The 14,488-nt window shown below is 40.3% G+C and overlaps 1 protein-coding gene across 2 annotated transcripts in view; it reads left to right on the plus strand.

Annotated features, from left to right (window-relative positions):
- Positions 1 to 766: 766 nt before the first annotated feature.
- The window catches only part of C1QTNF7 (C1q and TNF related 7), a 138,727-nt gene continuing 125,005 nt past the window's right edge, over positions 767 to 14,488 (plus strand). The window contains exon 1 of one of the 2 annotated variants that reach the window (XM_067735560.1): positions 767 to 866. Coding sequence is in view for 1 of the 2 variants with exons in the window: in XM_067735557.1 (XP_067591658.1) it covers positions 1,171 to 1,192 (22 nt within the window). In the remaining variant the exon portion in view is untranslated. Of the gene's footprint in view, positions 867 to 932; positions 1,193 to 14,488 lie in introns of those variants that run through there. The other variant, XM_067735557.1, reaches the window with a different exon arrangement.

The raw sequence follows: 14,488 nt of genomic DNA on the forward strand, positions 1-14,488 counted from the left end.
GTATGCTTACTCTCTGTACAACCTTTGACATATTAACCTTCCCTATGGGAACATATATGCAAACCAAAATTGTCAAAACTGTTGGTTGACCTGAGCCTACACAATACTTTATTCATCCAGTAAATATTTATTAAGCACTTACCATCTATCAGGTGCTGAGCAAGACATGCTTTAAGATAGACTATAAATATTTTTTAAATCACCATTTTCAGTTGACCACATTTTACGTTTGCTGAAATGTCAGTTCACAAATGTGTGTGCGTGTGTGTGTGAGAGACAGAGAGAGAGAGATTAATGGCAGTTTAGTAAGGGTGGTGGAAATTGTAAAAATTGCTAACATTGGTTACAGACTTAATGTCAGAAGATTTCTTCAGCTACACAGAAAGACTGCAAAGCAAATTTTCTTCCCTGAGGTTATGATTTGCATACAGAATGAAGGTTAAAATAAGACCAATGCAAATAACATCATTTTAGATATTTTCCCCTCTTAGTAAAACACAATGTACACTAATTTAAATTTTCAAACAGAAACATTAGGGAGGAATTGTATGGAAATAATTGTGTCAGCAAAAGTGATGTTTAAACACAATTTCACTAGCATTATTGTTCCATAAGTAGGAACCTTAACTTTCCTATGTGCTTTTTGCTTCCAGTGAAGTGATGCCACTTGGTCTTAAGGCATCACTTTAAAAGGCAAAAGCCACTTGAAGGAACACAGTGAGAAGAGTGATGCATAAAAGAGAGAAAGAGAACTGTTTAGATATCTGAAACCCTTGCTTTTCATTTGCCTCAGCCTGAGGTTTGCAGAAGGACGTCACCCACTCTCACTGATTCCTAACAAGAGTATATATTAAGCTCTTTGAAATGTGAGTATTATGGGAAGGATCACAGCTGCTTTAAATTATAGAAGTTGGCAAGTGCCGGGGAGGAGAGGGAGGTCTTTTAAACTGAGAAAGACAGTTGCAAAACTTTGCACAGCAGCATGAACTCCAAGCTTCAAAAGCATTCTCACGCGCAGACGGGCACTTTATTTTTCATCAAGTTTTTTTTGTGTTGTTTTGAAGCTGCTTTGAATGATAAACACATATTTCTGCTGTAAACTTTTTTAATGGTTTCTAAACTCATGGGACAACCAAAGCAAGAAACCCTCATGATTTGGGGCAAGGTTTGATGTCAGCAATGCCTAGAAAAGGTAAGCTTCTATTTTCACTGCAGTTTTTTTCCCTTCTATTTGGCCTTTGTCAACAATATTTACTGGAAAGACTTAAGACAGCTACTTGTAGAGAAATGGGAAACTTGTAGAAAGTATGTCAACAAATGATAAGTCAGAGGTTGGAAAACCTCAGCTGTAGTGTTTTCTCCTACTTTCTATTCCGCTTGTCTCAGGAACAGCTGTGAACTATTTTTGACTGTATGAAAAATGGCATTTCTCTCAGAAAGTATGTGTAGATCTTCAAAATCTCCAATCTGATGTGCCTAGCATTCACCAGTGTGGTGATGGGCTCATTTATTGCAAAGGTCAGATTACCTATGTTTTCTTATCCTATGATATGCAGCTCAACTTCCGGAGCTATGATCTTTCTATTAACTCAGAAATCTTTCCCATGGAAGATTTTAACATCCTTCCAGAAGGTCTCTGAAGTGTGCTTACTCTGACTTCTTATAAACTTCTTTTGCAGCCTATGTTTTTTAAAAGTTAAATAAATCGTTTGACTTTTCCTTTGGAGTGACATGAGAGGACCGTTATAGATATTGTGTCCTGGGCAGAGTGAAAAAGTTCAACTCAAAATCTGTGAAGTTTTCATTGACTGGCAATGCTCTCATCTGAATAGGGTGGCTGTGTCTTCTTGATTGTGCCTCAGAAACAGGTAGGGAGCAGAGAGCCTAAGACAGTCCTGGTTTTTCTATGCATGGGTCATAGGAGAAGCATCCTGTGGTTTTAGGTGGAGGGGCAAGTAAATGTCTGCTGTGTCATTATTATTTCCTTGAGAAAGTCTCTGTTATCAGTGTTGCCATCTTTCTTTCTGAAGCAGAATTCCAGGTGCAAAAAACTAGATATCCACAGAGATCTGCAAATCCTCCCAGCAGGGTGCGATTTCAGCAGAGCTCACATTCATTCTTCACGCACACACATGTACTCAGAAAGCCCTGAAGGTTTGCTGGAGCTTGAGTGGTTTGGGACATCTAAGCGACCTCAGTCTGTGAAACCCACTGCTGCAGAAACTCTAGCAACAAGCCAGTTAGGCCTGGGTGAGGAAGTAAGATGCTGCCCCGAAGACGTGGCTCTTGGGGTGCAAAGGGCTCTACCTGCTTTGCTGTACCAGCTGTTGATCTGTTTCTGGACTGTTTTTCCTTGTGTGTCAAATTCTGATGACATAAAGTGGATTACAGCGACGTCCCCTGCCCTCTATGATCTCAGGGAAAGGAGAGAAATTCAGATCAGAGAGAAGGATGTGATTGTAGAAAACGGAGAATGGAGTTCCATCAACTCATGGCAAGGTCGCAGGGAGAAAGCATCCACATTTGTGAATGGAGGAAGTGAGGGACCCCGCCTCTGGCTTCACTGTCTTGCTCCTTCCCAGACCCTCTCTGCTCTCCCTCTCTCCCTCCTGTTCTGTCCAAGCCAGCCATGCAACCTCAAGAAAGGGAACGGTGGGTTGGACAGACAAGATGATTAGCATCTCCTCCTTCTCGTCCTCTTGGCCATTCCCAGGCCAGTTGGGGAAGCCCCCACCCTATTTGGAGGGGGATCTCCAGGACCCCACCCTGTGACCTCATCGCAGGCAGCCGGAGAGCTGGGATGGCCAGGGGTTGCGTGGCGCCTTAGTGCACCCTGGGGATGGGTGCGGCCACGAAATGTGCAGTGTGGCGTGAGGTGACTGCCAGGGATGGAGTGTGCACTTCCCATCTTGGGCTCCCATGGCAGCTGGCAGCATTTCTAGAAGCCAGACCCTCCAGGCCCCACCTCTGGGCCCGAGGAGGCCCCAAAGAGGACAAAAACAAAAAAGAAGGGAGGGAGACGCAAGAGGGAGGAGATATGGGGACATATGTGTATGTATAACTGATTCACTTTGTTATCAAGCAGAAACTAACACACCATTGTAAAGCAATTATACTCCAATAAAGATGTTAAAAAAAAAAAGGCAATTAGAGTTTCTAATGAAGCCCCAAGCCAGCTGACTCATCTGAGGCGCAGTCACTTGGGGCTTTGTGATGAAACCTGGACAGAGCCCTGGAAAGGACAGGTCAGGGTTGTACCGAAAAGGACACTGATGATCAGCCCATTGTGACCTAATTGTTCCTCCTCACCTCAGAGAGGCTGAGAGAAAGGCAACATATGTGAGGGACAAGGGAGGAGAGTATTAACTAATGAGCTGTCAGGGAGTGCAGAAGCCACGCTGTCTGAACCTGTAAAGAGTTTCAACCAAATTTAGCCCAGGTTGCCAGCTACAGCCTCACACCCCAAGTCTGTAGATCAGGACCTGAGAAGCCCCAGACTCCGGAATCAACCCCTAGGCGCCTGGGAAAAAGACACCATCACAATTCAATAAACATTATTTGTGTGTCTACTCAGTGCCAGAACCTTTATCAAGGCTCTTTGAACTTGACCCTTGACAGAGAGACCAAATGGTAACAGCCTGGAAAGTTCATGGCAAACACAAAGAGGGGCTTTGCAAATCAGCCTGCTGAAATCAAAGACAGCATCTAGTTGCATTTGAACTAGACCTTGGAGGAGGTGTAAAATATCATGGGAAAGACAAAAGGGTCAAGAGCATCCAGGCAGAAGCCAGGGGACAAAGGCACAGAGATGGAAAGGTCATGGCTGCTTCCCTGTGGATGTTGAGGTGCTATTTCCCCAAGTGCATTTCAAGGAATACCAGCTTCATGGGTTATTAATAAGAGGATAACCAAAAGTATTTCCTGGGCAGGCAAACTTGTGAAAGTGAAAAACTATACACCACAGAGGACCAGAACTCAGACTCTCTCGGGTCACAAACATGTGACTTCAGATCCCTGCTCCACCCCTTAACTGCCATGTGAACTTGGACCCATTCAATCATCAGTTTCTTCATCTGTTAAGTGAGGATCATTATATACATTCTTATGGGGGCATTTTGAGGATTTAATTAGAGAATTCATGAAAAGGGCCTGCTATCAATGTGTCTGGCATATAAGAGCTCCATGAATTTTAGTTCTTCTTACTATCTATTAGATGCTTGTTTCTTTACTGCAGGAATTCTCACATGTTTTAGTACCTTAACATGTCCTCTGTCTCTCCATGAGTGGGTCGTTAGACTCTAATGTTTCCAACATGTTAGAATATGAAACGACTTCTTTTCCCCAAAGAGTATCATACAAACCATGCGACTCGGAATGCATGCTGGAAAATGATTGGGTTGGCCCAGTGAGTTGAGGCTATATGGCCTTCAAGCCAATGACGTTTCCCGAGATTTACTTGAAATTTATCAATCTCCACCAGTCACTTCACGAATTGTCTTCCATATTTCTATGAAACCAAAGCCCCCAAACTGGGATTCTCCTGTCAAAGGAAATTGACTTTTTTCTTAAAACTATTGTCAATTTTTAGAAGGAAGAGAAAAGTAACAGCAAAGCAAATTCTTGTCCTTCTTGGCTTTCACACCCAAAAGGCCAACCTCTGCCTATGGTTTGAGAGCCTGTGTATAGAGGGCAAAGCAAGGGCAAAAGGTAGGATAAAACATGATCCCACCTCAAGGAGTCATCAATTGAGTGGAGAAAATAAAATGTGTGCTCTTATGTCTAAAATGCAAAATTAGGTTTACAAGGAAGGCTATAAGAGGGGTTCAAAGTGAATGGGAATTCAGAGAAAAGGAGACCGTGGGTCCCTGGAATAATCAGAGTAATAGGTAACATTTTTTGACATATACTAAGTGTAAGGAATTGTGCTAAGTACTTTACAATATGATAACCCATGTGTCCTTTATAAGGTTACAAGGTGGGTGTTGACTTGCCCATTTCACAGATGAACAAACTGAGCCCTAGAGAAAAGCAGTAACCTGCCAGAAGTCTTCCAGGAAGTAAGGGGCAGAGTATGGTCTCAAACTCAAGTCCATGTGATGCTCTGTATCCCTTACCCAGGAAAGACTCTTCAGAGGAGATAATGTGTCACTTGGCCTTGAAGAATGGATAAGGATTAATGGGAGGGGAATTTCAGGCAGTGAAAAGAATATCAACAAAAGTATGAAAGAGACCAATGTGGGGAGTAGCAGGAAAGCCTCCCTGGTAGAACAAAGGGTGTGCATAGAAAGAAGAGGGAAATGAGCTCAAAAGTCTTGGTTGGATCTTAAAAGTTTTCACCACAAGAACAAAAATTTATAAGTACGATTGGTGATGGATGTTAACTAAACTTATTGTGGTGATTATTTCACAATATATACAATTACTGAATCATTATGTTGTACACCTGAAGCTAATATAATGTTATATGTCAATTATATATTAATTTACAGATAGAAAAAAAATTAAGAAAATTCTAAAAAAGAAAATGTAAGAAAATGCATTAAGCTAGAAAATGTTGGAAAATAGTGTTATATTGTTATAGAAATGTATAATGAATAAAAAGTTATGTTATTTTCTGGAAAAATAAAAAAAAAAGACTTGGTTAAAAAAAAAGAAAAACATGGCTGGAATCAGATCCTAGAAAGCCTTGAATGCCAAACCACAAAGTTTGGATATTTTTAATGGAGGAATCATTAAAACTTTGTAAAGAAAATAACAAGAATGTAACTCCCTGGTGGTTCATTAGAATAATAATTTAAGATGATTAATCGGTCTGTACAGCAGGGGCAGAGACTAAACCTCCAGTTAGGAAGAGATGTTTGTCCAGGTGGGAGATGGCAGTAGTTGGTGCCACAGCAGCTAAGGGATGAAGATGCTCATTGGACCCAGTCTCCTAAACCTGCTACACCAAAGCCTTGACTGTCATAGTGGTCTTTCAAAACAACAACCTTGAGGCCTCACTAAATCCAGATTTAACCCTTAAGATGACAGGGGGTGGGAATGGAAGGTCCAAGAGGAGCTGGTTGACCTCTGAGAGCCTTCTCAGCTTTCAATCTCCATGGAGATAAACTCTAAGCACTTTTATGGAAATCACTAACCATACAGTTCCCTATTCCATCACCAGTTTCCAGACTTCATATCAAACAGGCATATTTCCTAAAGAACTTCAGAGTCTGCAAAATTTTTATGAGTTTACAACTATGGCAATTACATAACAGTGGTAGTGGCACACAGTGATTGGGGGAGAGTGTATTTTAATATATCCCTTCAGGGGAAATTTTTATCCATCCTCTTGGCTGTCTGCCTTTTGCAAAATTCAGCTGTCTACCTCTTGTGACTGAAAACTCTTCCTGCAGCGTGATACCACATCAGGATCTTGTGGTGCTTTGAATGACAGTGATTCATGCAGGGCTCATATGACTTCCGCCAGTTCCCACATAGGGTGAGTTTCAGAGAGTAGGAATGAATTCATCTTTAGATTTTCCAGTGCCTTACAATTATAGTAGGTGTGAATCGATCTACAGACACAGGTCTGCAAGAAATTTCATATTTCTCCATTTTATTTAATACAACTTAAATTTGATTCTAAGAGTTAATGGCAGCAGAAACTTTACTTTCAGAAATGATCAGCCTCCTACTCCCACAGATACCGGTACCGGCAAGGTCTTCCTTCACGTCAGCTGTGCCCACTTTTATAAATTGCCTGTCCTTTTGATGTCTGTGGATTGTGCTTTCCAGCCCTGCTTGGGAACTGTCAGTCACTGTCCAGCCAGGAACCTGGGGTCTGAGCAATCCTAGTCTGACGTCTGGTCACATAGAGTGAGCGTTTCCACTTCTCACAGATCCACAATATCTGACCCCCAGTCCCTCCAGGTCTGGGGAAATCTCCCATCAAAGGCCCTGCATTCTCCCCTTTTCCACCATATACTCTTGGGCTTGGACTTTCAGAAAAGAAAGGAAAAAGTATTATTTTCAAGAAACTTCTGCTTTCTGCTCTGCCTATACAACCTTGAAACAAGGAAGTACAAAAAGCCAGGCAACATTCTTGGGATAAGTTGGGAGTGGAGAACACACACAAATAAATATTTCCCTAAGTTATTTTGTTACATACCCAATAGGTATTCAATAATGGTCAGTGGAATGCATGTCCCAATAATTGATGAAATGGCTTCTCCAAAGTTGCTCAGTTTGCCACAAGAGTTTAGTAGAGGCTTTTTATTAAGAACCTACTATGTGCCAGTACTTTACATGTACTTACTACATGTCCCCAGTTTTCAGATGAGAGAGGTGAGTCACTTATCCAATGTCCTATGAGCACTAAGGGATGGAGTAGGTATTTAAAGTTGTTCCCATCTCTAAAACCCATACATTTTCCACCCTGCCACATGGAGTCCTGGAAAGGATTCCTTATTCTCTACCAGAGCTCTGTTCTTAACTAATTCTTCAGTAGACATTTCCAATTAACATTTTTTTAATTTATTTAATTGAAGTAAAGTTGATATACAATGTTGTGTTAATTTCTGCTGCAGAGCAAAGCGATTCAGTTATACATATACATATATATATATACCTTTTTTCATATTCTTTTCCGTTATGGTTTATCACAGGATATCGAGTATAGTTCCCTGTGCTATATAATAGGACCATGTTGTTTATCCATCTGATATATAATACGTTGAATCTGCTAATCCCAAACTTCCAACCCATCCCTCCCACCCTCCTCCCCCTTGGCAACCACAAGGCTGTTTTCTATAACATTTGTTTTAAATAGAGATTTTTCCCACCATGAACATAGTGTGATTCTGTTTGACGTACTGGTAATCTCATGGAATGGCGTTTTACCCCATCTCATCACTCATCTGCAAGGAAGCAGAGAGGGAGACTTAATCCCATTTGAAAGATTAGAGCAAGGTAATGTGACTTGTCGAAGGCCACAGAGCTAGAAGGAAGCTCAAAGTCGAACATGCATTTGTCTGTCTCTGCCTCTAAGTCAAGGGAAAGAAGTTAGTCCTAATCAATCAAAAGCTAATTACAAACCAGTATTAAATATTTACACTTTTAGTGCTTTCTTATACTATCAATAACAGAAAACCATAGCTGATGTCATTGCTTTAAAACGCATCCTGCCAGATATACACTAATGATATTTGAGAGCTGTCATTAAAACTTTAGCTGGTGGCCTTGCCACCTCAAAGCAGCTTATTCTCTTAAACTGGTAAGTAATTGTTTCAGTTTCTTTCTTACACCATTAATTTTTTTAGAAAAGACTTCTTAGGAGTAATTTTGACCCCTGGCCACTCTAAAATCTAATTTAACATCAGTAGAATCTCAGTTTAGGGATTCTTTGAATTACCAACCCATTTTATCACAGGTGTTCATATCAGTTCCTCAGATCATTAGCATCCCCTCTTTTCTTTCACAATAAAGACCGTATTCCTTGGCATTGTCATGGGGAGCTTTGAAAATCTGTCTCTTACCCACCTTCCTCATTCCCTGAACCCCTACTGCTCCCCTCCATATATCCATATACCCATCGCACCAAATACCACAGACTAGGTGGTTTAAACAACAGAAATTTATTTTCTCACAGTTCTGGAAGCTAGAAGTTTAAGACCAAGGTGTCATAGGTTTGATCCCTTCTGAGGCCTCTCTCCTTGACTTGCAGATGGCTGCCTTCTCACTGTGTCCTCACGTGGTTTTTCCACTGTGCAGAGCATCCCTGGTATCTCTCTGTGTGTCCCAATTTCCTCTTCTTATAAGGATACCAGTCAGATTGGATTAGGAACCATCCTCAGGGCCTCATTTGAACTTCATCACCCCTTTAAAAGTTGGTATCTCCAAATAGTCACATGGTGAGGTATTTCAACATGTGACTTTTGGGGAAGCCCAATTCAGTCCAGAACAACCCAAAAGCTATGCACAGTGAAGTCTTCACAGTTTCTCATGCATCCCTTTTCTCCATATGACATAGGTCTAAAGAATTGAGTCTATTCCCTTGCCTTTGTATAAATTATGTTGAGCCATATACAACTGCTGACCTTCAACCATTCTATTACCAACAAAAAAATGGCAATTTAATATAATTCCGATATCATTTAGAGACTTAAAACTCTCATTTCTTGAAAACAGTTTATGTGTGGTGTCCTTATAATATTACAGAAATTGTTGGTCGTCCTCCTGTTTGTCCTCGAGTCTGAGATAAAATGGTCTCCAAAAAGACTTTGAGAATTTATCCACACTACAGACCCTACCTCTAGCTTCAACACCAGCCATAGCCAAAAGCTCATACTTAATAAAGCAGCCTCTTCCATTAAAATACCACTGGTCACCAGAAAGTTCTTTCTTATGCCAGAATCTAGCTCTTTTTTAGTGGTTCTCTCCTGGTCCTTGTTCTGCTTTTATCAGTAGCAAGAAGTCCACCTCTTTCCTCTGGCTTCTTAAATATTTAAAGACCACCGCCACCTCCCTTCCTAACTCTCTCTAGGGTATCCCTGGACTTGCAGGAAGGAATTTCCCCAGACACTATGTGGTTCACCAAAAATATTCATGCCTCCTTTGAAATGACATCTATACCTGAACACCGGATACCAGATGAGTTTCACATCTAGTGCTAGCTCCATATCAATTTCCTGGAATGGGTAACAGCTACACAGAGCCCTGTATTGAGAAAAAATCTGAACCCAATCTAAGGTTAGCAGGAAAGAACGTAGAGTTTGATTAGTGACGCCTTAGGGAGAAGCAGATACTCTCCAGAGCTGCACTAACTACTACTCTGGATACTGTCTGACAGCCTAGGGCACAGGGGAGCTATTACTGTCTGTGATCTAAATACTCTATTTTCCTTAATGCTAAATTTGCATCAGCTTTGCTAGTCAGCCAATCTCATAAAAACAACAACAACTAAGACACTCAGATTATTCTTTAACTTAGTTACAGCAAAGCCTATTTTCATCCGTGCTGTGGTGCTGCTTTTCTTCCTAGTTTACTAAAAAAATGAAGAATCTGGAATCGTGATCTCCTTGTGTGGTAGTTTCAGTTCTAACCCTTCCTGGTTGTGTGATTGTGGGCAAGTTATTCGAATGCTCTGAGCCTCTGTTCATCACTGAAAATGAGAACAATAAGTACCTACTCCAGTGGGCCCATTGGTATCATAAATAAGATATTATCTGAGAAAAATTTGTAAGTCAGAGGGTGAAATACAAATACTAGTTAATGTTAGGAGCCTGATAGTTTTGACTGGCCAGCTAATTTTTTACCTCAGCCTCTTTGTCTTAGGGGATTTCTTCTCACTGGACAAACTGACATCTAGTAGGGGATTAGAAACAAAAGTACAAGCAAGAGGAATGGACACACACTAGATACTCAATGAATGGACTTGCACATGAATGTAAACCGGCCAAGGGAAAGAATTTCGGCCAAGATGAAAGTGTTTCCACCATGTTGTCAAAGCAAAATGATGAGTGAAATCCAGAGTGCCTCTCCCTGGTTGTTTTGATTATTCAAGGCCAAAGATGTTTGGTTTGGGATGATTTGTGCTTTCCATTTGCTTACACAAATCTACATTGCTGACCTCATGCTTTTGCCTGCGAAAGAAAATATACCCATTTCTCTGGCTGTTGTCAGCAACACGTTAGCGTAGCTCTGCACCATATGCTGCGTCAGGGGCGACAATCCTAAATCTACAGGACCAAGCTGTTGTGCATGAATGAATAAGCATGTGGCAGAGACCCAGGAGGCCTGAAACCACACGCTCCGCCTAACATGGGCAGTCACCACCTGCTCCAGTGGGGGGTGTCCAGGTGCAATGTGACCCTATGGTGCCAGATCTTCAGATTTTTCAAGAAAATCCACATATCTGGATTTTTATGTGACATGTTCCGATTTTAAAAACACTTGCTGTGTTTCTGACCTATAGAAATGACAATGTCATATGGTTCAACCTAATATAATCTAGAGATATAAAAACTGTTCCCATTTTCCTGCTATGTGGGAAACCACAGGAGCCCTCACCCTTCAAAAAAATTTCTTTTTTTTTGCACACACACATGCTATTAATAACAATAGCTAACAGAGAGCTCTTCCTACACAGAGGTATACATCTAGATAAACCCTCATTTAATCCTCCCAACACAGCTGTAAGGTTGGTACTATGTTTAATCCTATTTTACAAATGAGACCCAAAACCCCACCATCAGTTTTTAGTGACACATATGTACGTGAATACATGATTCCCTTGCCAACAGAGCCAGAGTCCTTCTGCCTCTTGAATTTCAGGGAGAAAAGTAAAATGTATTTTACTGCCCATGTGCCCAGAAATGGTCAAGGTGGGGTGAACAGTGAGTCTCCTGGCTGCTTCTGCTAACTTTAAATCTCCATATGCCTTGTGTTAGTCCGCTAAGGCTGCCATAACAGGATAATACCACAGGCTGGGGGCTGAAACAACAGAAATTTATTTCCTTGTGGTTCTGGAGGATGGAATTCCAAGATCAAGGTGCCAGCAGGGTTGGTTTCCAGCCAAAAGTTTCTTTCTGGCTTGCAGATGGCCAGCTTCTCTCTATGTCTTCACATGTCAGACAGAGAGAGAGAGAGAGAGAGAGAGAGAGAGAGATCTGGTGTGGTATCTCTTCCTCTCCTTATTTTTTTATTTTATTTTTTCTAATATCTCTATTGGAGTATAATTGCTTTACAATGGTATGTTAGTTGCTGCTGTATAACAAAGTGAATCAACAATATGTATACATATATCCCCATATCTCCTCCCTCTTGCATCTCCCTCCTACCCTTCCTATCCCACCCCTCTAGGTGGACACAAAGCACCGAGCTGATCTCCCTGTGCTATGTGGCTGCTTCCCACTAGCGATTGATTTTACCTTTGGTAGTGCATATATGTCCATGCCACTCTCCCAATTTGTCCCAGCTTACACTTCCCCGTCCGCATGTCCTCAAGTCCATTCTCTATGTCTGCATTGTTATTCCTGTCCTGCCCCTAGGTTCTTCAGAATCATTTTTTTTTTTTACATTCCATATATATGTGTTAGCATACATGTTTTCCTTTTTCTGACTTATTTAACTCTGTATGATAGACTCTAGGTCCATCCACACCACAAACAACTCAATTTTGGTTCTTTTTATGGCTGAGTAATATTCCACTGTATATATGTGTCACATCTTCTTTATCCATTCATCTGTCAATGGGCACTTAGGTTGCTTCCATGTACTGCTTATTGTAAATAGAGCTGCAGTAAACATTTTGGTACATGACTCTTTTTGAATTATGGTTTTCTCAGGGTATATGCCCAGTAGAGGGATTGCTGCATCATATGGTATTTCTATTTTACTTTTTTAAGAACCTCCATACTGTTCTCCGAAGTAGCTGTATCAATTTACATTCCTACCAACAGTGCAAGAGGGTTCCCTTTTCTCCACACCTCTCCAGCATTTATTGTTTGTAGATTTTTTGATGATGGCCATTCTGACTGGTGTGAGGTGATAACTCATTATAGTTTTGATTTGCATTTCTCTAATGATTAGTGATGTTGAGCATTCTTTCATGTGTTTGTTGCCAATCTGTGTATCTTCTTTGGTGAAATGTCTATTTAGGTCTTCTGCCCATTTTTTAATTGGGTTGTTTGTTTTTTTGATGTTGAGCAGCATGAGCTGCTTGTAAAATTTGGAGATTAATCCTTTGTCAGTTGCTTCATTTGTGAACATTTTCTCCCATTCTGAGGGTTGTCTTTTGGTCTTGTTTATGGTTTCCTTTGCTGTGCAAAAGATTTTAAGTTGCATTAGGTCCCAATTGTTTATTTTTGTTTACATTTCTATTTCTCTAGGAGGTGGGTCAAAAAGAATCTTGCTGTGATTTATGTCATAGAGTGCTCTGCCTATGTTTTCCTTTAAGAGTTTATACTGTCTGGCCTTACATGTAGGTCTTTAATCCATATTGAGTTTACTTTTGTGTATGGTGTTACAGTGTGTTCTAATTTCATTCTTTTACTTGTAGCTGTCCAGTTTTCCCAACACCACTTATTAAAGAGGCTGTCTTTTCTCTATTGTATATTCTTGGCTCCTTTATCAAAGATAAGGTGACCATATGTGCATGGGGTTATCTCTGGGCTTTCTATCATGTTCCATTGATCTATATTTCTGTTTTTTTGCCAGTACCATACTGTCTTGATTACTGTAGCTTTGTAGTATAGTCTGAAGTCCTGGAGCCTGATTCCTCCAGCTCCGTTTTTCTTTCTCAAGATTGCTTGGGCTATTCGGGGTCTTTTGTGTTTCCATACAAATTGTGAAATTTTTTGTTCTAGTGCTGTGAAATATGCCACTGGTGGCTTAATAGGGATTGAATTGAATCTGTAGATTGCATTGGGTAGTATAGTCATTTTCACAATGTTGATTCTTCCAATCCGAGAACATGGTATATCCTTCCATCTGTTTGTATCATCTATAATTTCTTTCATCAGTGTCTTATAGTTTTCTGCATACAGGTCTTTTGTCTCCTTAGGTAGGTTTATTCCTAGGTATTTTATTATTTTTGTTGTAGTGGTAAAAGGGAGTGTTTCCTTAATTTCTCTTTCAGATATTTCATCATTTGTGTATAGGAATGCAAGAGATTTCTGTACATTAATTTTGTATCTTGCTACTTTACCAAATTCATTGATTAGCTCTAGTAGTTTTCTAGTAGCATCTTTAGGATTCTCTATGTATATATCATGTCATCTGCAAACAGTGACAGTTTTACTTCTTTTCCAATTTGGATTCTTTTTATTTCTTTTTCTTCTCTGATTGCTGTGGCTAAAACTGACAAAACTATGTTGAATAATAGTGGTGATAGTGGGCACCCTTGTCTTGTTCCTGATCTTAGTGGAAATGGTTTCAGTTTTTCACCATTGAGAATGATGTAGGCTGCAGATTTGTCATATATGTCCTTTATTACGTTGAGGTAAGTTCCCTCTAAGCCTACATTCTGGAGGATTTTTATCATAAATGGGTGTTGAATTTTGTCAAAAGCTTTTTCTGCATCTATTGAGATGATCATATGTTTTTTTCTCCTTCAATTTGTTAATATGGTGTATCACATTGATTGATTTGCGTATATTGAAGAATCCTTGCATTCCTGGGATAAACCCCACTTGATCATGGTGTATGATCCTTTTAATGTGCTGTTGGATTCTCTTTGCTAGTATTTTGTTGAGGATTTTTGCATCTATGTTCATCAGTGATATTGGCCTGTAGTTTTCTTTCTTTGTGACATCCTTGTCTGGTTTTGGTATCAAGGTGATGGTCGCCTCATAGAAGGAGTTTGGGAGTGTTCCTCCCTCTGCTATATTTTGAAAGATTTTGAGAAGGATAGGTGTTAGTTCTTCTCTAAATGTTTGAAAGACTTCACCTGTGAAGCCATCTGGTCCTGGGCTTTTGTTTGTTCGAAGATTTTTAATCACTGTCTCAA

Source organism: Pseudorca crassidens, chromosome 4 (assembly GCF_039906515.1).
Source record: "Pseudorca crassidens isolate mPseCra1 chromosome 4, mPseCra1.hap1, whole genome shotgun sequence".
NCBI lineage: Eukaryota > Metazoa > Chordata > Mammalia > Artiodactyla > Delphinidae > Pseudorca > Pseudorca crassidens.